This window comes from Phallusia mammillata, chromosome 5 (assembly GCF_965637545.1).
Source record: "Phallusia mammillata chromosome 5, kaPhaMamm4.hap1.1, whole genome shotgun sequence".
Lineage (NCBI taxonomy): Eukaryota > Metazoa > Chordata > Ascidiacea > Phlebobranchia > Ascidiidae > Phallusia > Phallusia mammillata.
The window spans coordinates 3140508-3167225 of record NC_137256.1 but is presented as its reverse complement, the minus strand read 5'-3'; the positions used below and the strand labels follow the sequence as shown (position 1 = coordinate 3167225).

Here is a 26718-nt window from a genome sequence, read left to right as displayed (position 1 = left end):
CTTAAACAATCGCCTCGGTTTGTATCTAGCCTTCAAAATGTGAGATAATCGTTAAACTTTTCAAACACGAATTTTTGGCACATACAAAAAACATGCAGCACACTTGTCTGTCACGAAAAAATGGTAGAAAAATATTGCCCTAAAATATACGAAGGAATGCCAAGTTTCAAACAGTAAGTTGCACAACGCTGTGAAAAAAAAGCAATTGCACAACAATGCTGAAATAGGTTAAGCCCGTGCTTCGTACACAGCACTTAAAAAAGACTGAAAACAGCGCAAAGTTAAAAATATGGACAACACCAAGTGAAAACAAAACGACTTTTTGTGTATAAAGGCAATGTTGTTCAAACTTAAATTCGCTATCATGTATACTTTTTCAAACTATTTTATGTCATCAGTTAAGTTTGAACTTGATTTTTGTGAAACACAAACTTACGAAAATGTTATAATTTCTGACCCTGCGTTGTGAAACGCGTGCGACACGGTTGATTTACGTCGAGAGTTCTCACAGCACCACACTTCCATCGCCATTGCGGCGCGCTACTGTGTATAAAATATAAATGCGGCAAATTTTAGACGCGCAGTGCAGTTCGACATGTTGTAGTTGTAGACATTAACAACTTTGCTACTAACATAGTCTTTGTTTCAGCCGGAATATATTTGTTGCATAAAGTGAGATAAAAACGAGGAAGATGCCCAACTACAAGCTGTACTACTTTCCTTTGAAAGGTCGGGGCGAAGTTATTCGTTTATTGTTTCATTATGCGGGTGTGGAATTTGAAGACATTCGAGTTTCGTTTAAGGACTGGCCGTCCATGAAAAACGGTAAGCAATTACAAATCACAGTTTTGTTGAATCTTATTCGTACACTATTTGTTTGCAGACATGCCTTACAAACAGATGCCGGTTTTGGAAGTTGATGGAGTTAAACTATCACAGAGCGCCGCGATAGGTCGTTATGTGGCAAGGGAGTTGGGATTGATGGGTAAAACTTCTCTAGAAGGTGCAAAGGCGGACGAAATAGGAGAGGCAGTGCACGATGTTATGATGAAGCTTCCATGGACAGAGACAAACGAGGAAGAAAAGGTAACTGTGATTGTGCTTACCTTTATTAGCTGTTCATAAATTCCAAAAATAATGTTTCCTATTTTGAGTGTCCACGCATACATCATCATACTAACCCGAATTTATTATGCTTCGCAGAAGAAACTGATGCAAACTGCACTAAACGAAGGCATCCCTCCAATGTTAAAGTTGCTGGAAACTAGACTGGATGGAGACTATTTTTTGTCTCAGGTATACATTAACCTAAAATGCTGTATTATCACGATTTCATGTAAACTATTTCTTTGCTTAGGCCAGTAGTGCTGATATCGTGTTTGCTGGGTGCGCGGATTATTTGCAAAGTTTAAAGTCTGACATTCTGGATGACACGCCACGACTGGCTGCGTTAAAGGATAGAATTTTTTCCAACCCGGGCGTGGCAAAGTATGTAGCAGGTCGCCCGAAAACCGATATGTGAGCAACACGTGCAACTGGTGGACTTTTTACGGTCAGGGAATTTTAACACTTTGTGTCGCTCATGTAATATTAATGCCCATTGTTATGTGTCGTGATTTCGTTCAATATCAATTTACGTTGCATGTTTTTGTCTTGGGTGTGCAGTGGATTGTTTGTCACAAGTCAGTACATAGTCACTCTCAACGCGTTTTGTTAAGTACTTACTTTCCACGTTTTTGTTAAGTTAAATTGGTTAAAATGTAAGTAATATTTTGCACGTGATAAGAAGTGTTAAAGATGTCCACTGCCAATTTTAAAGCCAGTATATTTCCAACACGTGATTGTACGGTTTAACGCCAAGGGAGGAAACAGAAACTGACTTTACGCTAGTCATGACGGGTTAACAGTTTGCTATACAGGAACAAACGTATACTAGACCAGGAATGCACAAACTGCTGCAGCACGTCACGTCGCAAATGATTGGGTTTATTCGGCAATACTATCGGTCTTACACCAAACTTTATTTAGTTAGTCGATTGGTGCATCACTTCTGAAGCCATAAAAAAAACAGCAAGAAATTATAAAATGTTTGCTTGTTTTCGGCGCCTGACGTCACACTGCTTAAGACGGTGGAACAACTTTATAACTTTCTTGTGATGAAACTTCATTTGGTTTTGCAAAACAAAACCTGAAGTCAACAACTTGGACACAGCGGTAGGTTCTCGCAACTATAGGAATGAAACATTTTGGCAGTGTGAAAAATACATCACCCCTCGAAACCTGGCACGAAAAGAGGTAGTTTCGCGTCTGATCGTGATCGCCATAAGCCCGTGTCTGAACGACGAAATGCTTGAAATGTATAGTATGCTGTATACAGATATATGTACGTTGCTTACCGGGTGTAGTTTAGCACTTGCTTTCAACTGCAAATCAGTCCATTGAAGTAACACACGCTCCCAATAACCAAAATACCAACACATTTTGTCACAGAACACGGATTTACGTGTAAAAGTTGTGCTTATACGGTTGCAAGGTTTGACATTACACAAATATTGTAGAAAAACGAGGGACTGTCGATGCGTTAACCTAGAAAGAAATACACTCATCAAGCTCCGCTTAGATTGTCTACACATCCTGCATAACGTTGTTGTTAAACAAAACAATGAACTGCGCTTTACCGAAACCATGTGAAGGTCAGGGGTGTTTGTCCGGTAAGTTCCCACACAGTAATAGGTGAATGCAGGTCAACAGATTACACTAAATCTATTGCAAAACACAGATAAGAATGATTGGTTATACCTGTTGCAATTTTGTCTGTTTTTGTAATTGCGGTTTTCAAGCAGAACTTGCATCTGTTCCATGCCGACTTCGGTCATAAATATCCCTGCCCAGATAACGTCAGCTTCTGATTAGGATTAAAAACAAAGAACAAGACAAAACGTTTTAAAGCTCGGGTTACATTCAACATATGTATTTCGTGCTTTTTTCCTATTTGTGTTTTCAAACCAACGAATAACTGCATTCTGTTAATACCACATAGTTTACATATTTATGTTAGGATCCATTTGTTACTGCTCGCAGAAAGAATTGTGTTGCAAAATACGATGTAAAGATAGCACAATAGACTCAATTGAGTTTAGTTGATAATGTACATTCGTTGGAACAACAACAAATGGTTCGGGTAAACTGCCCATGTATATTTTTTACTGTTACCTCTCTTATTTCTGCACAAACCGTTTTGCGTTTTTTTTTTCTGTACAAACATGTAAAAACTTGAGTCCAATGAACAAAAACTTTTTGCCCGGCGGCTGTTAACAAGCTAATCGTTCTTCTTACACTGCAAGCAGTTTCGATGCTGCCTTGGTTTGCAGTCTAAAGGCTGGTTTAGCCTTCAGCTATTATTGTGTAGGAATGTAGTTACTTTATTTCGTTGAAGTTTGTGATTTGGAAGGCGGCGTGTTTTTCAAAGGCAATGAGGTAAGAGTTATGAATATGTTTAGCACGTCGCAATGCGTTTTCGACGATTTTAGTCAAATTTAGAAATAAAGCAACAAATTGTTGCGTATTATACATACATAAAATAAGCCAAACGATGAAAACGACTTAAAGTTTGTTATTTTTAAGGTTTGTTGTCGGAGTTTTGTTGGGGTTTCTTGGGGTTTTTGGATGTTTCTGTGAAGAGTTCCAAGCTGACTATGGAACCTTTTCGAGTGACGACTACCCAGCTACGTATCCAAACAATATCAATAAAACCTGGACAATCACTGTGTCTGAAGGTTTTGTAGTTCGTCTCTTTTTTACCGTGTTCGACGTGGAAAATTCGTACGAAGAAACACAAGGCTCATGTGTTTATGATTACCTGAAAGTAATATATATTACCTGATACGCAATTTATTCAATAATATTAGTTAATTATTTCTGTTAATATTATAAATAATGGTAATTTGGTTGAGATAACTGATTGATAAATGTAATGCTTTTCTAACGTCAACTCTGCGGAAGGAAAAGAAAACTAATGAACCAAAAAGTGTTTATTTAACCATATATTTTATCAACTACGTTAATTTAAGTAAAACAATGTAATAGCTATAAAAAACATAGCTGAAATTTTTGCCAGATCAACAACAAAAGATTTTGTGGAAACATGGCTCAACACCAAAGCGATGCTCCAGGAGTATACCAAAAGTTTTTTTCTACCAGCAATCAAATGGTTGTGCGGTTTGTATCGGATTATTCGAACGAAAGTCCCTTGCCTTATGGATTTGTGGCACATTTTAGAGCAGAAGGTTGTAACGGTTTCTTTGCACCATTTTCTAAACATATGCTTACGGTTTTAGTTTTAAGTAAAGTCTTATATTGAAATTAAGATATAAACGAATGTAAGATGCTGCTAAAGGCTCAAGAGGAAGATTGGGATCAGGTGGTTCGATGCAATCACTTCTGTCACAATGTACCGGGTTCGTATTACTGCTCGTGCAGACGTGGTTTTTCCCTGCATGCAAACGGACATACATGTGTAGGTGAGACATTTGTTTTCATTGTCGTTTATGTCAGGGGTCGGCAACCTTTTTTGCACTGCGGACCGGTTTTTGAAAGTGAAATTTTATCGCGGACCGGTCTTCAAAAAGCTACAAATATTTAGCAACAAAAACGCCAAATTTACTTTATCATCCCCAGGATACATGGAAAAATGTTTTATAGCATTTAAACTGAAAAAGTATACGGCCCGGCAACGAACTCCTCGCGGACCGGTACCGGACCGCGGACCGGCGGTTGCCGACCACTGGTTTATGTAACGTACTATGTACTAATCAAAATAATGACTGTTTGACATGTCACACAGCTGATTGTCCTTCTTCCGTCATTGTTGTTGGCTCAAATGGCACCCTGGCTTCACCTGAATATCCCAATCCGTATTCAAAACTATCAAACTGCCAATACGCTATTGAAGTATTTTATATTCTGACAATTAAAAATGGTTACGGGAAATTCTGAAATAAAAGTATTTTTAGGCAATTCCTGGACACACCATTGATGTTCGTTTCGATTCAGTATTTGAAATTGAAGACCATTATGAAGAAGGCTGTGCCTATGATTGGGTGAAGGTGCAAAACCTAAACTGAAAACGACTTTAGCAAAGTGTGACACCCAGTTTGCCATACGTGTATATTACTTGCAGATTATTTTGCCTGATGGAAATTCGGACAAATACTGTGGATCTACGGCCCCGGCAAACGGAAGTTGGTTGCAGCTACATACATCAGCGATCATTGTAGAGTTTTACTCCGACCTGAGTGTGGAAAAAACAGGGTTTAAGCTCTACTACAGCGTTAGCAGTAAGTCTAGTCAATTTATTTTTATTGCTGTAATTTGGGTATGTCTTTAACTTTACTTACTAAAGTATTTGTGAAAGCCAACAATTGACAAAACAAATATCTTCAGAACGGAGGTGCAGACAGGGGAGTGCATTGGCGAACGGCAATGTTCAAATTCCTAGTGACAAGGAATACTTTGAGTACGGGGATGTAATGCAATATTCGTGTGACGTGGGCTACAATATGATAGGTTTGGAAGTCCGCACTTGTGGAGATACAGGAGAATGGGATCATCCGCCTCCAACATGCCAAAGTAATGTTTTAGTTTTAAGTTTGACTGATAAGTAATAAAATTGAAAGGCTATATCAAATTTAAGCCAATAACAAATGTTTTATCGTTTCAGTAAAAGTCTGTCCGCGGCCGGACCATTTGCTAAATATTTCTAAGTCCATTGTTGTGGACAAAGAAAATCTGCAATTGCATTATGGATCAAGCTTTGTCATCAACTGCTTTGAATGGTGAGTTGTTCTGTAAAAGAGTTTTTGCGGTGACGCATGTCATGTGTTGCTTTATACCAGAGGTGCCGTAACTTTTAAAATCGGTTATTTTTAAGTAGCTATCATCTTGAGTTTTACCATTATTTGTGTGGTTTTTAAACAATTCTGCATTTTTTGCAGCTGGTAGCCTATTTATTTGTTACATCACATCAGGGGTCACAAAACCACGGCTCACGACGTCATTTCACCCAACAGTATTTAAATTGGTCAATAATACGTATGAAACAGCACTTTTTTTTCACGGGGTTCGAACCCAGGACACTCCCGGGGACGAATCCCGATCAAGTTTTTTTTTATGTCTGTATGTGGGTCAGGCGCGCCAGACCATTCGGCCAAGTTCCTGCCCAAACAGCACTTTGTAACATTTGTTTGTCAGACAAGTAACGCTTAAAGAAGGCCGGCTTGTGGTTAAAAGGTTTTTCTCTCAAAATAACTGTTTCGTAGTTTGTTTTTCATCCTACAGAGAGTTACCTTTGGGCAGAACAATTTACATAAGTTTTGTAGCGGTCTTTATAAACTTTTGCTAAAATGCATTATCACACATTAATTACCCACCCGCAACAACATGTACGATTTATTTTACCCTGTTTTGCATGAACACATAGAAATGGTCATAAGACAGTTTTTTTATGTCTATTATTGCAGACAAGCCTAAAAAACATAAATTGTGTGCGAATAAGTCCCTCAATTTGTGATAAAATAAAGTAGCATTCTTCGGAAAAGAAGATTCTCAAAACTTCTGTATAATTTGCAAATTAACAGTTGTCTGAATTAAGTCGTAGAAGACCATAGGCTCTTGGCAGTTTTGTAAACACTGCGTTAAAGCTTGTTAAAGCTTTTTGTGGCCTAACTATTCGCGTCATTCCTCAAACAATCCGGTCCGCGGTAAAAAAGCTCGATGACCCCTGAATCAGACCATCTGACCATGATGGAATAGTTTTAAAATTCTCTTCAAAAAGAATAAATACCTGTTAAACAATTCTTAATAATACACGTGTTATAGTTATACCAACCACAACAGTTTGTCACTTGAAAACGTTTCAGAATTTACTTTTATTGAAAAGCACCTGTATTTACATGTTTAAAGTAAATCTACAAAAAGGATGTTTTTACCATGCAACTTTATCTATCCTTTGTCGTAACCTAGAGTGACTTTAACTATCTCTTGATTACTCATTATCAGCCTGAATATGTTTAGGATATTTAATAAAGTGTTTTCTGGAAATTATTATAACACATTACACCTGTGCTATAATATTTTTTCAAACTTTCTTTCACAAGTCATCTCTACTTACTGTTCCACTTATCTATGCAGGTATGAAATGGTATCCGGATCATCCGAATGGCGCTGTGGAGACGATCAGACATGGCAACCAGTCACAAACTCTTCAATATTTTACAACGATAATTTGCCATCATGTCAACCTGGTGAGCGGTTGAATAAAGTAAACGAAAGCAAATGATTTTTAGATCACACTGTTAGCAATGGCTATTTGCTTAAGTTACTGCTTGTGAGTGCATACTTTTGACTGAAAATTACGTAAGATTTTGTATGATGATTCCAACTGTTGCGAATATAAAACCCTAATTTATCATTCTTTTATGTTATTGGAAAGTTACAAAACCGAAAAAGTACGTTTAATACATAAGTGATTACATTTCCACATTTTGTTTCAGTTTGCGGCAGAAAAAATCGTGTTGATGAGATTTTTGCAGAAACGCAAATTATAGGAGGGCGCGAAGCTAGAAATTATGAATGGCCTTGGATGGCTTTTCTTGATCTGGGTTTGAAAAATTATCTTATTTTATATGTTCTGCAAAGAAGTCAACTATTTCCATTTTTAGCTAACCAAGGTCTTGAAGCCAAAACGTTTTGCGGAGGATCGCTGGTTCACGAGCAGTATGTCGTAACTGCTGCACACTGCGTCCCCCAAGGGTAAACATAGTTTGTAAACTCTGACGACGGTTAAAAAAGCAGTAGAGCTACTTACACCATAACTCACGTCAGTTGCACATTTAGCTAGCTTTCGATTGGTGGCGCAAAAAGCTGAATTATTAGTTTTGCAGTTTAAGTGGAATAGGGTTGGGAAGTAAGTTTTTTATAAAAACACATTACAATGTACGTTTCAATTTCGTTTTATTGAATGATTAATGATAATACTTAATCCAAACCCAAATAGCTCTAACGGTCAGCATTTTTGAATATATATCTTTTCAAATAGGTTTATAGTGCTCTTTGCGCGACCTGTCGAAAATTAGTTAATTGTGCGGCTGACGTGATTTATGGTGTTAGTGGATTTTCCTAAAATGCCCCATTCAAAAACGAAGTTGAAGCCTAACTAATGTATTTCCAACTCCATCTTCTCTAAAAATATATTTTAGGCCAAATTGCTCGTTGTATGCCTTTTAAATTATCCTTAAAAATATTCTCTCTAAAATAAATCGTATTGTTATAAATATCCTAGTCCTCTAGTTCAAAACCACTGAACTATAACATAGCATATATGCACGCAATTGTGTTTTGTACAGACAGAGAAACTTTCATGTTTATTTGGGAGTCACCAACAGATCCGATTCATCAAATCCACACATGCAGGTAGAAATTAACCTTTTGGGAATTTTCGTCCGTTTATGCTACGGTTCACGTCAACATATTTTAAATTAGGTATTTCGCGCTATCGAAGTCACCGTACACAATGGATTTCTTCATCCTGAGTTAGACAATCTTATGGACGATGATATCGCTGTTATCAAACTGAATTCCAGCGCTGTTATTGGCAGATATGTGTGTACATTGTGCCAAAATATCAAGATTGATTTTAAACACTTTTCATATGTAGGTACGCCCGGTTTGCCTGCCGAGGACACCAAGAGAAAAACAACTGCCAGAAATGGGGGCAAAGAAAATAAAGGGATATCAGGAAAGGGGGGTTATTGCCGGCTGGGGAAAAAATGGTAAGACATGCAATACTTGTAATTGTATAGTTTGTATTGTTGTTTATTTTCCACAGAGCTTGACGAACCTTCAATGTGGTTAATGATGACACGAGTTCCCTTCGTGAACCGAACCCAGTGTGTCGTTGTGTTTAAGCAATCCACCCAAAATGACGCCAGATATTCGCACGTGAAATTGACGACCAACATGATATGTGCCGGATTTGTGTAAGTTTATGCCAAAGAAATGTGACGCGCAGACAAGTTGGGCAGTCAGTTTATATCAGAATATCACGGAAAATTATTGTATTTGGAATTTCTAGATCTCGAAGCCGAGACTCATGCAAAGGGGACTCAGGTGGCCCGCTGATGTTTAAGGACGTGTCCAATAGCAAATGGTTTCTCAACGGGATTGTTTCGTTCGGTACCAGCATCGATTGCAAGCCGATTCATGTACTTGGGATTTACACAAAAGTCGCCAACTACCTAAGTTTCCTGGACACCCATATTGTATAAATCATAACCTTTTTTGCTTTTGCCTGTAATAAATTGTGGTGGATGTCAAACAATTGTTCGAGTTAGTATTATAGTTGAAACTGTTTGTAGAAACGTCTGATGATTTTCGCTTACAGCAACCTTATTCGAGTTCAAACCAAAATCACCTGAACGTTATTATTGTTTGGTCATATTTCCGGGTTACCCTGTTGGTGCCTATATCTCAGCAAATAGGCCTAATCAAAAAAGGTGTGCAGTTTTCAACTTTTACTAAATTCAAATTTTAAAAGCTGTGCTCATACAGAAATCGTAAACCACGTGCGCTCAATTCAAACGTCCTTTTAAGCTCGATAGTTATGCAAAAGCAGCTTTCAGTGCACTGAAATCAGTCTGTATTATTTGCTTGGGAAGTCACCAGTACAGAACCAAGGACCATCTAAAGATAAAGAGTAATGGTTTAGGTTGTGCCCAAACAGAAGTGACAAAGTTAAGATATGCAAGCATATAGACAGATTCAACGTAAAAATCAAAACATGACAGCTAGGGTGAATGGTTTTGGGATCGCTTAAAGTGACAAAAACAAAGTCGGCTTGGATTTAGCCACTGAAACCAAAATGGCTTGAAACAATCCGGCTAGAAACGGGTCGTGGCTTAAACTCGGTATGGCTTGTTGCACAGTTTAGCCGGCTTACATGTAAGCCAACAGTTTTTCTAGTGTGGGTCCAAAAACAGCATGCTATGTAGGCCTGTAGATTTTTATGAAACTTTTTAGCCTTTATTTAAGAATATTTTTTATACTCATACATTTTACAATATATAATACAATAACCTTTTTAATTTTTCTGTTGATTTTATTACCTTTGTGGATCACTTTTTTGGTGTGCACTGCCGCCCTAACTTAAAACAAACACAAATATAAACAAATATACCACCCACCGTCCTAGGGCGGTGGAGGCCGCACGTACAACGCAATTTTATTCGATCGGCAATGCCTCTGAAATATATGTTGTATAGCGATTTTTCGTTTTAAAATGAAACAAACGAGGTGTAGACTGAGCCACCGCAAGCCGCAACCTGTGTTGAAATACCTGGTAAAAATAATTGTGTTTTATTAGCGACCCCTAACGACATAAAATTACCCAAAATGCATTTCGCACCAATGCTTCCTTTCTTGCTTCGAAATCCAGCACGATGGGTCACCAAAACATCTGGCATTCTCACCCTAGAAAATACGGCCGCGGATCGCGATTCTGGTATGTATTTAATGTACTACGTGTGCAACAAATTAATCTGCCACAAAATGAATGAATTCCTTAGTGTTGACCGGCACAAATCCGCCATTTAGAGATTAGTTCATGTTGTAACAGCTGCACTTTTATTTCATTGTTTATCTAATAATATAAATGTAGATATAAACGCACCACAGGTAGAATCATCACAACTTAAACTACAACAACTAACTTTGTTTCTCCAGAAGCTTAATGAAAGAAATAAGCATTGAAACTAAAAACTACTTGCATGACACTGTCTGGTGTATCGCATCTGTGATGAGTGTTTATGTGTAATTTGATTGTGAAACCCTCACCTAAACTGCAATAAACACCTTTTTATTTTTGCATGTATTTATTTGTAACCATCAAAACTGCCCACCCTGTGGTGTTACGACCACCAAAAATAAGTAGGTTGTAATTTTGTGACCTACCATGTCCAAATGTGGTTTGGTATATATAGACTATAGGGCACTGTTAGTCATGTTAAACTGTTGTTTGTTTTTGCAAACCCCCTCTTTGGCCGAGAAAACCTATTAACCACTATTTTTTTACTGTAAACTTATAGAATCTTGTCTGAATTTATTCATATCGAACCAAAGGTCATTTTAAAAGCCACAAAATCTGCAGTGAGACTTAATTTATCAAGTGACCACATGATTGCTGTGTTAATGATCATGTATGTTGGTTGATATTAAAGTTGTACACATTTGTTTTAGTCGCATCACAGGAAACCGTCACGGCCTCATTAGAAAGTATGGATTGAACATCTCTCGCCAATGCTTCAGAGAGTTTGCCAAAGACATTGGCTTTGTCAAGGTGTTTTGAGTTCCACAATTTTTGTAATAATTTAAATGCTTTTCACACACTTGTTTAAACTATGCTTGTTTTTTTTCTAGTTGGACTAAATTCTCAAAAGAAGCGTTCACACTCATTCTGAATGCAAAGACTTTCAGTTTTGAGATATCAATATTGATGGGAAATAAAGTTATATTACAATATTTCATTTGTTGTTGTTTTTATGTTAGGCAGTTTATTTAGTATTTGTGTTGTAAGGAGGTTATTAAGGTAAGTAACAATCTGCTGTTCTTAAAGTCTAGTTTAGATTTTACCTTTTTGTTCTGGGCAGGTCGGAAGGACTTTGCATGAATGGTCAAGTGCTGGAATCTGTGGTAAGTTAACACATCTCTGACAAGTTTTTTACATTGAACAAATGATGATAAAATGGAATTACCGTCTGAAACTAGTGACGATAATTTTGCGGCTTTATCTGATTCTTGTGCTAATCTTTAAATTTGTAGTTTTCAAGTAAAAGAGAAGATAAACAGAGATATTTTTGTTCAGCAGAACAGATAGATGGACCTGATATGAATATGGAAAAGCTGGAATTTGTGGTAAGTGAACACATCTCTGACAGCAGGTGTTTTTTACAATGAGCCAAATGATGAAAAAATGGAATTACCGTCTGAAACCAGTGACGATAATTTTGCGGCTTTATCTGATTCTTGTGCTAATCTTTAAATTTGTAGTTTTCAAGTAAAACAGAAGATAAACAGCGATATTTTTGTTCGACAGAACAGATAGATAGACCTGATATGAATATTGCAGAGTGCTGAAATTTGTGGTAAGTTATATCAACTTTTGTGGCAGTTTATTTTCTTTGAACCAAATGATGATAAATTGGAATTACCGTCTGAAACCAGTGCTGATAATTTTGCGGCTTTATCTGATTCTTGTTCTAGTCTTCAAATTCATAGTTTTAAAGTTAAAAAATCAATTAATAGCGATATCTTTGTTTGACAGAACAAACGAATGAACCTGACATGAATATTGCGGAGGGCTGAAATTTGTGGTAAGTTATATCAACTTTTGTGGCAGTTTTTTTTTAGTTTGAACCAAATGATGATAAAATGGAATTACCGTCTGAAACTAGTGACGATAATTTTGCGGCTTTATCTGATTCTTGTGCTAATCTTTAAATTTGTAGTTTTCAAGTAAAAAAAGATAAACAGAGATATTTTTGTTCAGCAGAACAGACAAATGGACCTGACATGAATATGGAAAAGCTGGAACTTGTGGTAAGTGAACACATCTCTGACAGCAGTTGTTTTTTTACAATGAGCCAAATGATGAAAAAATGGAATTACCGTCTGAAACCAGTGACGATAATTTTGCGGCTTTATCTGATTCTTGTGCTAATATTCATGTTTGCAGTTTAACATTTCTCTATGAATTAATAAAAAAAACATCTTTGTTTGACAGAGCAAACAACGAGAAACAAGATGCCTCTTGATGCTTAGCAAAAGGTGTGTTTACATTTTATTGTTAATAGTGTTTTATGATGAAATTATGGAATTACCGTCTGAAATTTGTGACAGAAATCCTGCGACTTTGCTCTAAAGTTGATGTCATGTGATATACTACTTTAAAAAATGTTTCCTGTGTTTTAATACAAGGTATTTTGCATTTGTAGATGCTGCCAGAACATGTTGTTTTCTTTTCTACAAATGGCCAAGTGGCTCAGGTGGGATACCAATTAATTTATTCTTGTTTTTAGTATGTCTTATTCCAGGTCATATGATGATAATGTGGAATTACCGTCTGATTATTGTGACGATAATTTTGCGGCTTTTTCTGATGCATATGGTCTTTATCAATGGTTTTCTACTTTTTCAAGATACTCTCATAAAAAATGTTTGTCATACCATACCTACACTATCAAAAGTTAATGTCACAGTATACTTTTTACCTGTGCGGCCAATAATTTAAAAATTGATTGTTTTAGCTCCTATAACTTCATTTTATTTGTTCCATGAAAAGTTAAAAAGTATGAAAAGTTCCATGAAAAGTTAAAAAGTAATTCTATACAAATCCTGTTGCACCATACAACATTCCAAATTAAAGGTTCCCAAAATGCTATCACATTTCCACAGTGGTCTCTGCAATGTTCTGAGTTAATGTGGTTCAAACTGAATACAAAACCATACACATTGATTTTTATGTTTCAGGTAAATCGGTTTGGTAGAATTTTATGGGCATTCCTTTCTCTCGACCCTTGCATGTTGATGTGATTTGCAAATGTGTTTTCAATAAACCACTATTACTTTAGTGTTGCGGGCGTGTGGATTTTTAACAGTAATGTTTAGATTCAAGCCTATCATGCTGCTGGATATTTTATGAAGCATTATAATGTAATATTCATTTTAAGTTGGCCCAGTTTTGTTTTTCTGAACCAGTGGTTCTCAACCTTTTTTGTTGTCATGGCCAAAAGGTAGTTTTTCAAGTGTGTAAGGAGCCACAAAAAAACGAATAAAAAATAATGCTGGATAACAGCAAGCAACAAGAATAGGAATAGCTGCAACTTGCTGGTTCTGACTTATTAGACATGATTGCCTTTGTACGTAATTGTCCTGTGTAATAGATTGATTGGGTTGAATAATAATAGTGTTTAAATATGCTGCATTGCAAACTTTCAAAAATAGCAAATTTTAAAACATCTACTTTTTTCTATTGTGGCTTTCATGGTCTGAACCATAGGAACTTGCAGAAATTGTAGAAAAAGATGTATTGACAAAGTAACACGTAATGCACAAACAATTTCAGCCTTCAATTCCACATCAGCTACTCATTATGTTGTATACATAAGATATAGCTAACAAACAGCAGAAAATAATGGTTGAAATGAATTGGCACAAAATTATTCTTTCATTTCACCATCCTCGTCTTCCTCTTCCACACCCTTGATGTATAAGACATTGTTGCATCTGCATAATAACATATGTATAAAAGTTATCCTTGTGTTGGTTAATCATATAACACCTAAATCCATGGTCATTAAAGTTCCATTATTGTAGCCCAAAGTATTTTCCAGTCATACCTGGAGGCCCACAAAGCACTAAACATTTTTAACAAGCAGACATGTCATCACATTTTATTGATACAAAATGATCTTTTGTAGTGTCAAACAAATCACAGCTTACAAATAGCTTAGTTTGTAATTGTGTTCCTGACACAAGTTTATGTCATGTTGCGGCAATTTATATTACTAACCAAAATACAAGTACCTTTACCTGTGTATGGCAATAGTACGAAACCCAAAAAGACAAATAACTGAGAAATTAATCCATCTCTGTACTTAAATGGTCAGTTGTGTTTTATCTGACTAGTTGGGGTTGGAGTTTTACCTAACATTGTTTTCTGCAAACATCCTTTAACAGCATTGATTTTTGCAGTACAGTGATTGGCTGAAAAACACTAGCCAATATTATCACAATAAATTATAATATTTTGGGGTTTTGAATCTACTTCAAGAAACAAATAAGTTGGAATTTTTTTAAATCCCAAGTTTAGAGGTAAAAAAAAAGTTTAGTAGCTTGTGTGACTCAAGACAAGGCTATAAAACCTGATCTCCCAAATACCGCTTCGAAGAGACCATAATTTTACAAAAGAAATAACATTTTGTGACCTGATTAATACTTCACCAAGATGGCCAGATAAAGCCCCTTCAATATACTCTTCGGTGTTGGCCAACTGCATGTTCATGTAGCCATCAACTGACACAAGGTAACCTTTATACTCCATTCCCCATTTCAGTTTTACTAGAACAGGCTTTCCAGTAAGAGCATTTAGAAATGGCTTTGGGTTCATAGGCAAGGTCTGAAAGTAGGCAAACACCAAAAACATGTTTTAATAATCTTTAAGGGTAAAACGATTTAATAAGTCGTAATGTAATAGAGTTTGTGCTTTAGTACTTAGTAAAATTGTTACCGGTATTAATAGTTGTTAATAGTAAAAACCGGAGAATCACAAATTTGGATTACCATGCAATACATCGAATTTGAAGTGACAGGGCTAGAATGGCCCTAAAGACATGCATTTTTGCTAACAGCAAATAAAAACGTATTGAAGCTTTTTATATCTGGGTTGCATTGGTAAGTTGTTGTTGATATTTTAACCCTTTAACCAAAATGGAAACCTAAAAGTGTTCAGCTCCATTTACTAACAGTTCGTCCTTTTATACGAATACAATGCAACCCTAAAAAAGCTACTTTAATGACAATAAATTAGAACTCTTAACTTACAGTCATGATTGTTGTCTATTTGTTGAACTTTTGCGAAAAAAACTGTTCGCTTCACCAAACGAGATCCAGTAAATGCTTAGCACCGCGCGTTTTTAACGCGAGGAAGAGTGGAGTAAAAATAAATCCCATGACCAAAAGGTAAAGTTTATTTAAAATGTTTACTAGTACTTAAAGCAGGTCTTTAGGTGCGGTTTGGGTTCATTATGTGTTGATTTTGGGGTTTGGGTTCAGTTCAGGTTTTAAAAAAAATGTAATATTAAAAAAATACTTTCTGGTTCTGATTTTGTTTCGGTTTGGGCAAAGGTATCCAGTCCGGTGCGAAACGGTTTGTGGGTTTTTAAACCTTAATTCTACTCATTATATACACGGTCTTATCAAACTCCATAAGAATCGTGGCTGTCACGCGTTATAATTAGTTAGTTTTTGAAACGGCCTGTGGCCGTTCTCTAGCGTATTCTTCAGTACATGGTTGGAAATCTAAAAATGTTTGGGCGGCGATCACATAAAGTAATACAGGCTGCATTTTTATCGGTTTCTTTACATATACAACAGTGTAACAAATTGGTATTAGTGTTCTAGTTTGGTAAACTCAATAGCCCTCATGTAATCATGTAATAAGTTCTGACGCTTTCTTACTGTGTCCAACAAGGGTCCTACTCTATTTGCGGTTGCCCAGTTACATCCCCCTACGTGGACAATAGTCTGGCATTCTACAGTGCGCTAGCAAGGGTACTTAAAAACATTCTTAGTCCCTTTCATTCTGTATTGCTATCCTATTGTACTATCGGATTTACTCAACGTTGAATTCTCAAACGTATTTCTGCTGTTGGAATATTGCTCAGTTTAGAATCGATAAACAAAACCAAATAAGTTCTACGTTCGTGTCATACGGTCCAAGGCGAAGGTCTTAAAGCAGGGGTGGGAAACCTACTTACTACTGCAGGCCGCATGAATTGCACAACATTTTCGGGCGGACCAAATATTTTTTTACTTTCAAATTCCGTGTAAAAATACCCAAAGCACACAAGCGGTTTTATATATCGCTCCAGATTTGATTTTTTCTTTGCTGCTACATGTTTGCAACAAACAAGGCATACAAGTTTATCACTTATTTTTACTAAAAAATAGTTTGTCCATTCTTTCTGGAAAACCTCTAGCTCCATTATCGATCTGTCTTTTTTTGCAAAAATATATTTTCGAAGGATCGCACGCTGCTAGCACTCCAATCAATTTAAAACTAACACCTCGCCTGACTGCAAGGAGATGCAATCGAGTGACTGTTACGTCACAAATATAGCAAGTGGTTGAATGTGGAGCATTTTTTATGGAAGTTTGACGTCATAATGTGGAATGGGAAGATATTAAACATAAATTACCAATAATGCACAAGTCATTTCAAGGAAATAAAAATCTGAGATTCAACTCCGGTTTGGGTTTTAAGGAAATTGTAATTTACGGTTTGGTTTTGGTTGAGTATGAACAAGAACCGCATAAACCGGTTTCTGGGTTCGTGCTCAGTTCCTCTTCTACTCCTTAAATTGAAGTTAAACGCACTAAGCTTAAATGTGTAAAAGCTGTGGGCCAGGTGTTTTATTTTGTCAAAAGTTTTGAACATTCAACCCCATTTTTAGTTAAAATATTTGACATTTGTTTCAAATTAACAAAAATCTGAGCTTTAAAGATTTTGTTCACAAATCTTTGCCACGTTGAAATGTGCTTTGCACAAGTTGTAAATAAATCCTCAGCAGCCAAGTAAATTGTTGAAAGTTATAGTGTTTTGGAAACTTTGTTGTGATTACCTGGCATATTTTTCGTAAAACGTAACTAAAGTTTGGATAAAATTTAACCATACTGTGTGCTATTGAAGTCCAATGAAATTTTGTTCGTCACTTTGAACGAACAGGAGAGAAACGGATCTGATGCTGTTTTGGTTGAATGAGCACACGTCACATAGGTACTTTTTTAAGTTTACCCTCACGCACCGCATATTTTAGTATTACCTTAGAATTAAGTTTTTTTATTTACTGATTACGTATACTTTTAGGAAGCAGTTGAATATTTTTTGAGATTTTTTGGAAGGCACTTGTCGGCTTATCTGGTTTTTGGAATTATCATGGGTTTCCAGCGTTTGATCAACTTTGCTTTTATTTTTGTACTATTTGGAGGTATGCAATGACTCTCTTTCAAAAACCGTAGGCAAAGAAGTTGTAACTTTACAGTCTTTAATGTTGTTTGGTTTATATCTTTAAAATCTTGAGTTGTAAATGTACATTGGTTATTGACGCCGATTTTTCTTCCACAGGTGCAACAGCAAACACTTGCGTACAGCCAACTCCCTCCTTTTCACATTACACAAGCAACAATGAAAAATTAAGTCAAAGTTCAGCGGTTGTTGTTGAATTTACACTTAAATGCAAAAACAAGGTTGATGTAAGTAACCAAGAGCAGCAGTTCAACCGCTGCAAAATTATATATCTTAGCTTAAAAATAGTGCTTTTAAAGAATTTGTGTGCCAAAACTATGTTTTTTTTCAAACACTTTGACCAAATTAAGTGTAGGTTGTTGTTTAAGAGACAGTCTGGCGTGCCATGTAAAACTACAATCCGCTTAGTCTACTTTGCATGTACTTAGCCTGTGCAAAGTCTAGGTATCAGAGGTTAGATAATAGTGTTATTTTAATTACTTGAAGCTCCTGCGTTTTTAAGATATGAAAAATATTATTAGCTTGCAGCGAGCAAGCTGTTTTAAATAGTACCAAACCTCTACAGCCAATGCATTTGTTAAGTATCCAAATGTTTTAGTGTCAACATTTATGTGACACAGGTTCCATTCACATAATAATTGTTGCCACTTGCTATTTTACTTGTCCACTGGTGTGTAAAAGTCAGCTTGATATCCAGTATTTAATTTATTATGCACTCCTTCCCAAAAGGCACATAACTTAGTTTTATACTCTATTCTGTGTAGCATGAGGATATTGTTTACAGGTGCTATTGTTGTAATAAGCATTTTTTATTCTTATAGCCTCAGTGTTTTCCAGTTAGGCTTTTAAGCAACAGTTTTCAAAAGGGGCAGATCGTATGTGGGGGCAATTGAAGTTTTGCTTATAACTTTACCTGCATTTTGTTTATGTCTTTTGTTGTAGTCATGTTTTATAGTAGCTTTTTTAAACCACGTTCTTAGTGTTTCAAACATCTTTTGCTGAAAGTATAATGTTTGCAAAATAAGAAGACATATATCATCACATTATTTTTTTATTTTCATGCCCTTAAAACAAGGGTGTTCTAAGGTTTATTTATTAGGATCTGTCACTCTGGGTTTAACATTAATGCAAAAATTTATTGCCTATTGTGCCTTTGGAAACAATCATGTTGTAAAACAACTTTGTGGAATAATATGTTGAATAATATAGTGAAATAGTAACATTTAAAACAAATTAAACAATTCCTATTTCATGTTACGAAACATTCAGATTTCTTATTATCTGTGCACTTGCAGAACCCGAATGCAAGAAAATAGTTTTTTGTCCTAAAAAATGGCTTGCAAACAGTTTAAAAAAGTTTAAACATATAACTGCCATGCTCTATAGTTTGGAAGTTGCTTGTCATTTGATTAACAGCTAAGGTAGTTCACCACCTGTTCATATTACCTGTTACATATTTATCATTAAGTGCAAAAACATAATGTACTAGTAATTGAAACAACAATTGGCAGGATTTGCTGCTGTTTGCTGATGTTGAGGGAACACAAATTCCAGTCACAAAATCCCCAGAAGGAAATAACTTTCAAGTTAGCTGGACTAGCAGTTCTTTAGTCCAAGCAAGCAAAATGTACAAAGTTAGGTAAGAATAATTGTAACTGTGCAAAATTTGTTAATTAAGTTTAAAATAAATCACAATTATTTGTAAAAGATTCTTTGATGAGGAAGGCTACTCTAATCTGAGAAAAGCAATCAGAAGCTCCCAGGATATAAATTCTGTGAAAGAACTGTTTCAGGTTGAATTTAAACATCCGGTACGAATTTAATTGACTAAATAAAGATATTTTTCAGTTTTGTAACAATGACAAATTTGTAACAGGGTCTCTCATCAAAATTATGGATTCGTTCAGAGTTGCTTGCTCTGATTGTGGCAACTATTGTTTTCTATGTGGTCTGCAAAGAACGAAGCGAAGTTATAGCATGAGATTGATTTGTATCTTTTCATTGATGCAGTAATTTGAAGTTCACTAATATCACTATTACACTGTTTGGTTACCTACAAATTGCAGATTTTCACCTGATGATTTAATTTTTTTCAAAATAAATTTACAGTTACAAATGTCTGTGACTTGTTTTGATTAATTTTTGCCTATTAATGATGCAATCCATTTTTGTGTCTGTTTAAGGGAAACACAAACAATGTCTAACAGTAAACACCTTGCAAAAAAGTTGGTCACCACACTGTAGTTCAGTGGTTCTCAAACTTTTTTATTGTCGGGCCCAAATGGTATTTTTTTAAGTGTGTAGGGAGCCGCAAAAAAACGATACCTTGAGAAAATCACTAAAGAAGATGACTTTGAAAGCTAAAATAGCAATGTTTGGTGGTTTTCTGAGGTCTGTTGCGAGCCGCAATATAAGTAGTTAAGAGCCGCATGCGGCCCCGAAAACCGAGTTTGAGAACCACTGGTGTAGTTGATTGCCACTGATTTTTTCTTGTTAATCAACCTTTAATGGAAGTTGTTTCCTTTTTTTCACTGGAAAATCTACTAACACCATAAACTATGCCTACGGTTAGGGCTGTTGGGGTTAGGTAAAGTATTATCATTAAAAATTAAATGAAACTAACCCACAAATTTAGTTCTTAATGTAAAATTTATGAAAACTTACTTCCCGACTCTATCCCTATCTTTAATACGGGGTTCGAACCCGGGTCACTGCCAGGGACGAATCCCGATCAAGATTTTTTTATGTCTGTATGTGGAACAGGCGCGCGAGACCATCGGACCAAGGTCCTGTCCAACTCTATACTCTACCCCTCTTTAGCCGCTAAATAAATAATTCAGCTCCTGCGCCACCTACCGAAAATTGTTAAATGTGCTGCTGACGTGAGTTATTGTGTAAGTAGCTCGACCTATTTATATGTGGATCGTCCAGGTTTTTTTAACACAAGTTCGCTCCACGTGCGCTTTTTCAAACATTTACTCCTGTTAGAGGTAATTCCAAGCCAAGGAAGATAACAACATAATAGTCCATCTTAAATATGTTTTTTTTTTACAATCTAGCAAGTTCAAATATTCCCCTATTTGCTTTGGACGTCCGCATGTCGTTCATGGAAGAAATTCCACACGTTTTAGTAAATAAGGCTAGAATAAACAAACTTACAGATAAAAAGAAACACGGAAAAGTTAAAAAGCGGATAAAGTGCTTGTATGCGGTCTCCATAACATTTGTATGCGGTACCAACGCTTGGGATCAAATTATTGGATAGTTCCAGGTAGTTCGGTCTGTACAGTCGGGCGTAGCAATCTGAAGTTAACACTACTTAATGTTATGATGGACAAACTGCAGTTGGAAAATAAGTTTGTGTTTACTTTTGACTGGAACTGTTTGTTAACAAGTGACGCAGCGGGATTAACATTCTATTCTAAGGGAAACATTAAAAAAAACCGAGGAAGTAATATCAAACAAAAAAACAGCATACTTTGACAATAGAAATGTGTGTCAAACTAAACATTGGTTTTACAATAGCTAGATGAGGGCTACCTCCACAAAAGCCGAGTATTTAGCGCAGTTGTTTTTATCTTTTAAACTTGTTTTGGGTTACATTATGACCATTACAACAAAAAGAGTTTTATGTGACTATACAGAATATAATTGGTTTTACGTAATTTCCTTTTCGCGCCGTGTTGGCAAATATGCAAGCAGTAAAGTTCGATAATTAGATTGTGCTTTTAGGACGCAGTGTAATGTAACAGGCTACCTATTTGTGAAAGAAATAGCAAAGCTAAAAAAAGCTATAAGACCTTTTCTTCAGTTAAAGAGGGTTCTTCAGTTACGTTGCATTGGCAAAATGGACCGATTTACAAAAATGTTTAAAATTGAGCGCAACCGCCATGCGCTTACAAATTTGTCGGTTCAAACCCAGCCTCGATCCTTGCTTTCCTTTAATAAACATTGGACTGCTTGTCAGGAATCTCGTTGTGCGCATAACTCTTTCAGGCGATGAGCATCCATCGGAGATAAAAATAAAACAAACACGGCCGGCCGCAAGACAAGTAGGCTACGCATACTGTGGATTTAAGTTATAGGTAGTATGGACTTAAAGCATGTAACGTATGTTGGGTAAAGACATAAATATCTTATTAAACAAATATTTTTTTGATTAAATTAGTATTTGAAAATGTATAAAAATAGTCAAATTGAAAGTACTCTCATGCAGTTTTTCCTCTGGCTCACTGAGTTAAACTTAAATTGGCGACATTCTTTTAAGGTAAAACTTAAAGTAATGAAACATGGGTTTTAAGCCACATTCCCTGATAACCTAAACACTATTTGACAATAAACATTTTACCTTTATATTCCGGTCAAAATAACGTCAAGTAGTAGCCGGGATTATTCATTCTGATGAGCTTAGATCTAAAAGTAAACCAAAGTGAAATAAAATATGTGGTAAATATGCGCTAGGAATCAATTTCTGATGCGATGATAACTCGTTCGTAAAATAACCAAAATATGTGCTGTAAATTTTCACTAATTTATCAATAAATGTAGATGTTTTTACAAATAGCATCATCCCAACATATTTTGTTAAGTATAATCTTTATTTTTTTGTGAATAATAGCCCTTGGCCCATGTCTCTTTCACGAATTCTTTTGTTTGATTTGAATCGCCGAAATTATTGGATTTTGTGTCTTTGAAAACTTGATTGTTGATCTAATTAAATACTATTAGGCCTGCCATTCGTTTAAACTCGGGTAAGAGTAAAAAAAGAGTACAAATGCGTACATCATGTTGCCACTAAGTACCGCTCTTCACTACATGCATTTGGTTTCAAAGATAATTGCCCCCCTGCATTGCTACATCCAAGACTTTTGGCTTGCTTTTTTGGCCTGGCTTGCTTGGAAGCACTCGCTTCTTATCACCTTTGGGTCAACGGCCTAGCGGAGTAATTTGTGTCCCTATGTAAAGAGTGTCCCGAAAGAGCGAGTAACAACTTCGGTGAGCGAAAACGTGTTCTCCAGTGCTATGTGTGGAATCCACACACTTTCAGGAGGCGTTAAGTGTTAAGGGATAACTAGCTGTTGATTCTACGTAACCGGTCATTTCTTCCGTTTTGATCGATCCCCCTCCCTTTACCTAAATATGTTCCCCTGTCGTTAAAACGGTGCCGCCTTTACACGACATGTTCCTTTACCTTTCATGATTTTCCACGCAATGAAAGTCGCCGACCCTCGGCTACGCCATCGCACAGTGGTTTGGTGCAGCTTCAGTTAAATTTTACTTTTTGGGCCGTGGTCAGCCCTGAAATTCGGGCAGGAACCAAAACCATTTCACCGTAAATCGTACAAACCGGATCCACACTATTCGACATCGCCCGATCGGGTTTCGTCCGAAACCCTACCAACTGCGGCGGATACACCATCCCCCCTAGCTGAATCCTTTTTTTCACATTTCAAACACACGACTACCAAAAGCTTCTGAAAAATAAGCGCAAAAAACACCCGCCAAAACACCTAAGACTTTTTTAAAATTTCTATCCTAATTTTAAATTAAAATAATCTAAATGTTGTTTTATGAAGTTTTAATTTTGTCTTCAAAATTATTAGTCTTTTATATCTTATTCACACAAAATTCTCTGCACATATTTTGAAATTGGACTTGAGATTTGTTTTTGCGGCCACAGCTTGCAGGTTTATATAGCCTGTACCGCATTTTACAATTGGTAGTTGCATGCACGATTGTCATAATTTTGTGCAAGATGCGGCCGTGGCAGGCAGGTCGGTACATGTTGAACGTGATTCACACCATTTACGTAACACCCCACACCCAAATTTTCGAAAAAAATATCAAGTCATGTCACCCATTATTTCTGTACGTTTATACCTTGGGCTTGGAAATTGAACGATAACTACAGGCCATACAGCATTACTTTAATTAGGTTAGAGAGTTTTGTATTAGTTTGTTTTAGGCGGCGGTTTCATAAACGCAATGCGGTGCAAAACTTTCTTCATTATTATCAATTTTTTAAAATTGGATGGCGCCTTTGTTTTAGAAGCTGTTTGCCAGTTAATTATTGATAATGTACTTTGAAAATTAACAACTAGGTGTCAGTAGAGTGTTAAATTTATAAACACCCAACTTCACCGAATCGCAACTCTCTAGTTCAGCTTTAAAAATAAGGGATAATTGGCGAAAAAGTACCCTAACAAACTAAGGTGTATTGTAATTGGGTTGATAAGAAATTGGTGTGTGCACACGTGGAAAACCAGTAACTAGCGATTCGTCGTAACAAGTTACAGTATTTGCATTTCATGAAACAATCCACAGTCGTCCGCCTGTACGCGTATCGTTGTATGTTGTGTTAGATTTTTTAACGTTTACACGGTGAACTTATACTCAGCACTGGCCAAAAAATACACTGATCTAAATGCGGCGTTTATCCAACAATAGATCAATCCCATTTTCTTACCTTACATGTGTAAACTCAATGCAGCACCAACGTGAATTCACGTCTGTCCGTGGTACATCTAAACATAGTCAAATCAACTTTTAAATTTTTATTTTTATATCTCGCACTGTATTCACGCAAACACCTCGTTTCAGATACATTTGTACAAATATAGCAAGGTTACATACATGCCTCTGCATGTTGGTTTGGTATTTTCGGATGCAGAATTTTTCTTTCGGATTATAAAAATAACCATTTAGCTGTTTGACAAATCGTGACTAACGTTTCTCAATTATACTGTTTAGATTAGATAATACGCGAATATAATACTCACATGTTACCAATATAACCCGTCATACCGGTGGGCAAAATGTTTGCAAATTGCACACTTTCATTGATAGAAAGAATTAATTACCCAAAATTCGCACGAAATAAAACTGCCGCGTTTAGGTAATGCTTAAGCAACGCGAATTTTACTAAACCCTAAATGGTGATTTTAGTCCTGCAATGACGTTGTACCGGTTCCACTTGCCCTAAAACAACAGCTACTTGATGCAAACGTGATACAGGCTACATGCCATTTAAAAAAATTAGGAGAGTAAACATGGAAATGGCCATATTGGTCCTTTCAAAATACAAACCCCAAAATAGTGCCCAAACCAACGTTTAGTGGACTCAAATTTGGTAAGTGTTTCTAAATTAAAACGTTGATGAATTTTAGGAATTAGAATTAAACTAGACGTTGGCCCACAACAAAACACCGTTGCAAATATTGCGGTGAATACGTGGGACGTGGCCAATTTGCAGTCGCATATTCCCCGTTGCAGCTGAACCGGAGGTCGACATAAACCATCGACAAAATTGTAGCTTCGTTGATTCGAGGCAAACATCATCATGTATGTTTAACTTTTTTTGTCTTTACTTATGCAAAAACAAAATGCCAACTTTCTTGTGTATAGATTAAGAATCGGAAAATTTGACTCTAATGGGATTATTGCAAACGTTTTCCTTAAGTTAAAGTGCTAAAATCGAGCTTGCTCAAAAATCCGTCTTTAATTGACGTCAAATCGTATGTTGCAGATCTATGTACTGTACATAACGTCGGTAATCAAGTTGCAAAATCTACCAACAAGGTGATTATCGCCTCAGACCGCAAGAAGTCAAATTTTATGTCAGGCAGGTCATATCGGTTCCTGTGAGGTCATGTCTATAGCCACTAATTTGGGCGTGGAAAGTGTAGCTCTTGGTGGCCTATACTGACTCAAAAAGTCTCGTCGTTCTGCACAGCGACGCGGTTTTTTTCTTGCTTTGATGAGCTAGTTCTGAGGTCGTACCTCACCGCGCCCTTGTCAGCGACAAATCGAGTTGATGATCATGAACAGCCCATATGTGTTAGTTTCGACTGAAAAATATGAATTGGTTGCGACATTCGTTGCTTCTAAATAGGGCAATAAAACACCTCCCTCGCGTATCAAAAATATTGCTGCAAATGCGTCAAGCCGTTCATGCTTCGTCATTCGACGTTTGAGCAAACGGTTGACGTCATCGGGCTGGCTTTTTTCTAAGTCATTGTGTTATAACCCCCGCTCAAAGCAACGTTTGTCAGAAAGCTTATGGAATGAGGTTATATCGAGTAGTTATAGGTAAAAACGTATATTTCTCTAACTTGCATGAAGGTAGAAAGCGTTTATAGGTGCAAGCCGAAATGGTTCATACCAACAAGCCAACACAACGTGCCAGATTGGTAAATCAGATGTCAGAAATTTTCTGCAGTTAATTTTCACATTTTAGGCAGTGGGGTGTTCTGAATTCGAAATTCGCTATATGGGTTAATCGACATGTACGTTCGCAAACAGAAACGGTTGTTGAGTATCGCATATCAGCTATGTCATTTTATGTATCTGTTTTACGAAAATCTACTATTTCGATTCTGTTTCATCGTTCACCCTAACTTACAATGGTCATTTGGAACTTTATTCACCAATACATGATGACTTGCAGCTGCTTCCAACTATGTTTTACGACCTTGCGTCACCAACATTTCGTCCGCGTTATCCTTACTCATGACGTCATACCATGCTACTTGTCAATTACAGACATTTTTCCCCATAAAAGCATTATTTTTACCCGCCCAAGTAGTCGACAAAACTAAGTCTCAATCAAACAGTAAATCTCACGATTAAAGTAACATAATATGGTAGACTGTTGTCGGTCAGGGTGCTATTAGACATACAATAACATGGTTACGTATGTGGAGATTATTGTCATAAACAGTAAAGTTAGATAACGCTGTTACGTTGGCGCGAATGGGAGAATAGTCCTTTAGAGAAAGTGAGCGGAGGTCAACCACAACAGGTGATTCAACGTCAGATCAAGGAGATATGTAGGTATTCCAGGTTTCATAGCCGTCTTCGGAAAC

General features: G+C 36.5%; 5 protein-coding genes across 6 annotated transcripts; 4 read left to right on the top strand and 1 right to left on the bottom strand.

Moving 5' to 3' along the window:
- The first annotated feature begins 603 nt into the window (after positions 1 to 603).
- LOC145229004 (hematopoietic prostaglandin D synthase-like) lies at positions 604 to 1647 on the top strand. The gene is made up of 4 exons (XM_080094240.1): positions 604 to 825; positions 884 to 1086; positions 1204 to 1296; positions 1358 to 1647. The coding sequence occupies exons 1-4, from the start codon at positions 693 to 695 to the stop codon at positions 1520 to 1522; spliced, it is 594 nt and encodes a 197-aa protein (XP_079950366.1). The 5' UTR covers positions 604 to 692; the 3' UTR covers positions 1523 to 1647.
- A 1751-nt stretch (positions 1648 to 3398) lies between these two features.
- On the top strand, positions 3399 to 9370 carry LOC145229261 (mannan-binding lectin serine protease 2-like). Its single transcript, XM_080094564.1, has 17 exons — positions 3399 to 3477; positions 3625 to 3865; positions 4118 to 4286; positions 4368 to 4520; positions 4844 to 4950; positions 5013 to 5105; positions 5180 to 5336; positions 5443 to 5628; positions 5720 to 5834; positions 7189 to 7301; positions 7551 to 7658; positions 7719 to 7809; positions 8403 to 8469; positions 8539 to 8658; positions 8714 to 8828; positions 8885 to 9035; positions 9131 to 9370. The coding sequence occupies exons 1-17, from the start codon at positions 3473 to 3475 to the stop codon at positions 9321 to 9323; spliced, it is 2184 nt and encodes a 727-aa protein (XP_079950690.1). The 5' UTR covers positions 3399 to 3472; the 3' UTR covers positions 9324 to 9370.
- A 1086-nt stretch (positions 9371 to 10456) lies between these two features.
- On the top strand, positions 10457 to 11571 carry LOC145229029 (small ribosomal subunit protein uS14-like). The gene is made up of 3 exons (XM_080094279.1): positions 10457 to 10555; positions 11290 to 11389; positions 11470 to 11571. The coding sequence occupies exons 1-3, from the start codon at positions 10494 to 10496 to the stop codon at positions 11476 to 11478; spliced, it is 171 nt and encodes a 56-aa protein (XP_079950405.1). The 5' UTR covers positions 10457 to 10493; the 3' UTR covers positions 11479 to 11571.
- A 2549-nt stretch (positions 11572 to 14120) lies between these two features.
- On the bottom strand, positions 14121 to 15777 carry LOC145229028 (small nuclear ribonucleoprotein F). Of its 2 annotated transcripts, XM_080094278.1 has the most exons (3): positions 15652 to 15777; positions 15036 to 15226; positions 14121 to 14334 (listed from the first exon to the last, which is right to left on the bottom strand). In XM_080094278.1, the coding sequence occupies exons 1-3, from the start codon at positions 15655 to 15657 to the stop codon at positions 14268 to 14270; spliced, it is 264 nt and encodes an 87-aa protein (XP_079950404.1). In that variant the 5' UTR covers positions 15658 to 15777; the 3' UTR covers positions 14121 to 14267. The 2 variants fall into 2 exon arrangements, with proteins under 2 accessions (XP_079950404.1, XP_079950403.1); XM_080094277.1 differs by lacking the exon at positions 14121 to 14334 and having other exon boundaries at positions 14341 to 15226.
- Positions 15778 to 17447: 1670 nt separating this feature from the next.
- LOC145229027 (translocon-associated protein subunit delta-like) lies at positions 17448 to 19974 on the top strand. Its single transcript, XM_080094276.1, has 6 exons — positions 17448 to 17605; positions 17696 to 17816; positions 17954 to 18081; positions 19366 to 19493; positions 19563 to 19665; positions 19731 to 19974. Exons 2-6 carry the CDS (start codon positions 17765 to 17767, stop codon positions 19833 to 19835), a joined length of 516 nt encoding a protein of 171 aa, XP_079950402.1. The 5' UTR covers positions 17448 to 17605; positions 17696 to 17764; the 3' UTR covers positions 19836 to 19974.
- Positions 19975 to 26718: the final 6744 nt, after the last annotated feature.

Excerpts from the sequence above, each read along its gene's own strand:
- LOC145229004 (XM_080094240.1), top strand. The coding sequence starts at position 693 with ATGCCCAACTACAAGCTGTACTACTTTCCTTTGAAAGGTCGGGGCGAA. Across the intron at positions 1,087-1,203 it reads AGACAAACGAGGAAGAAAAG|AAGAAACTGATGCAAACTGC; the intron begins GTAACTGTGATT and ends TATGCTTCGCAG. Across the intron at positions 1,297-1,357 it reads GAGACTATTTTTTGTCTCAG|GCCAGTAGTGCTGATATCGT; the intron begins GTATACATTAAC and ends TTCTTTGCTTAG.
- LOC145229261 (XM_080094564.1), top strand. Across the intron at positions 4,287-4,367 it reads GGCACATTTTAGAGCAGAAG|ATATAAACGAATGTAAGATG; the intron begins GTTGTAACGGTT and ends ATTGAAATTAAG. Across the intron at positions 5,629-5,719 it reads TCCGCCTCCAACATGCCAAA|TAAAAGTCTGTCCGCGGCCG; the intron begins GTAATGTTTTAG and ends TTATCGTTTCAG.
- LOC145229029 (XM_080094279.1), top strand. The coding sequence starts at position 10,494 with ATGGGTCACCAAAACATCTGGCATTCTCACCCTAGAAAATACGGCCGC. Across the intron at positions 10,556-11,289 it reads GGCCGCGGATCGCGATTCTG|TCGCATCACAGGAAACCGTC; the intron begins GTATGTATTTAA and ends CATTTGTTTTAG.
- LOC145229027 (XM_080094276.1), top strand. The coding sequence starts at position 17,765 with ATGGGTTTCCAGCGTTTGATCAACTTTGCTTTTATTTTTGTACTATTT. Across the intron at positions 19,494-19,562 it reads AGCAAAATGTACAAAGTTAG|ATTCTTTGATGAGGAAGGCT; the intron begins GTAAGAATAATT and ends TATTTGTAAAAG. Across the intron at positions 19,666-19,730 it reads AGGTTGAATTTAAACATCCG|GGTCTCTCATCAAAATTATG; the intron begins GTACGAATTTAA and ends AATTTGTAACAG.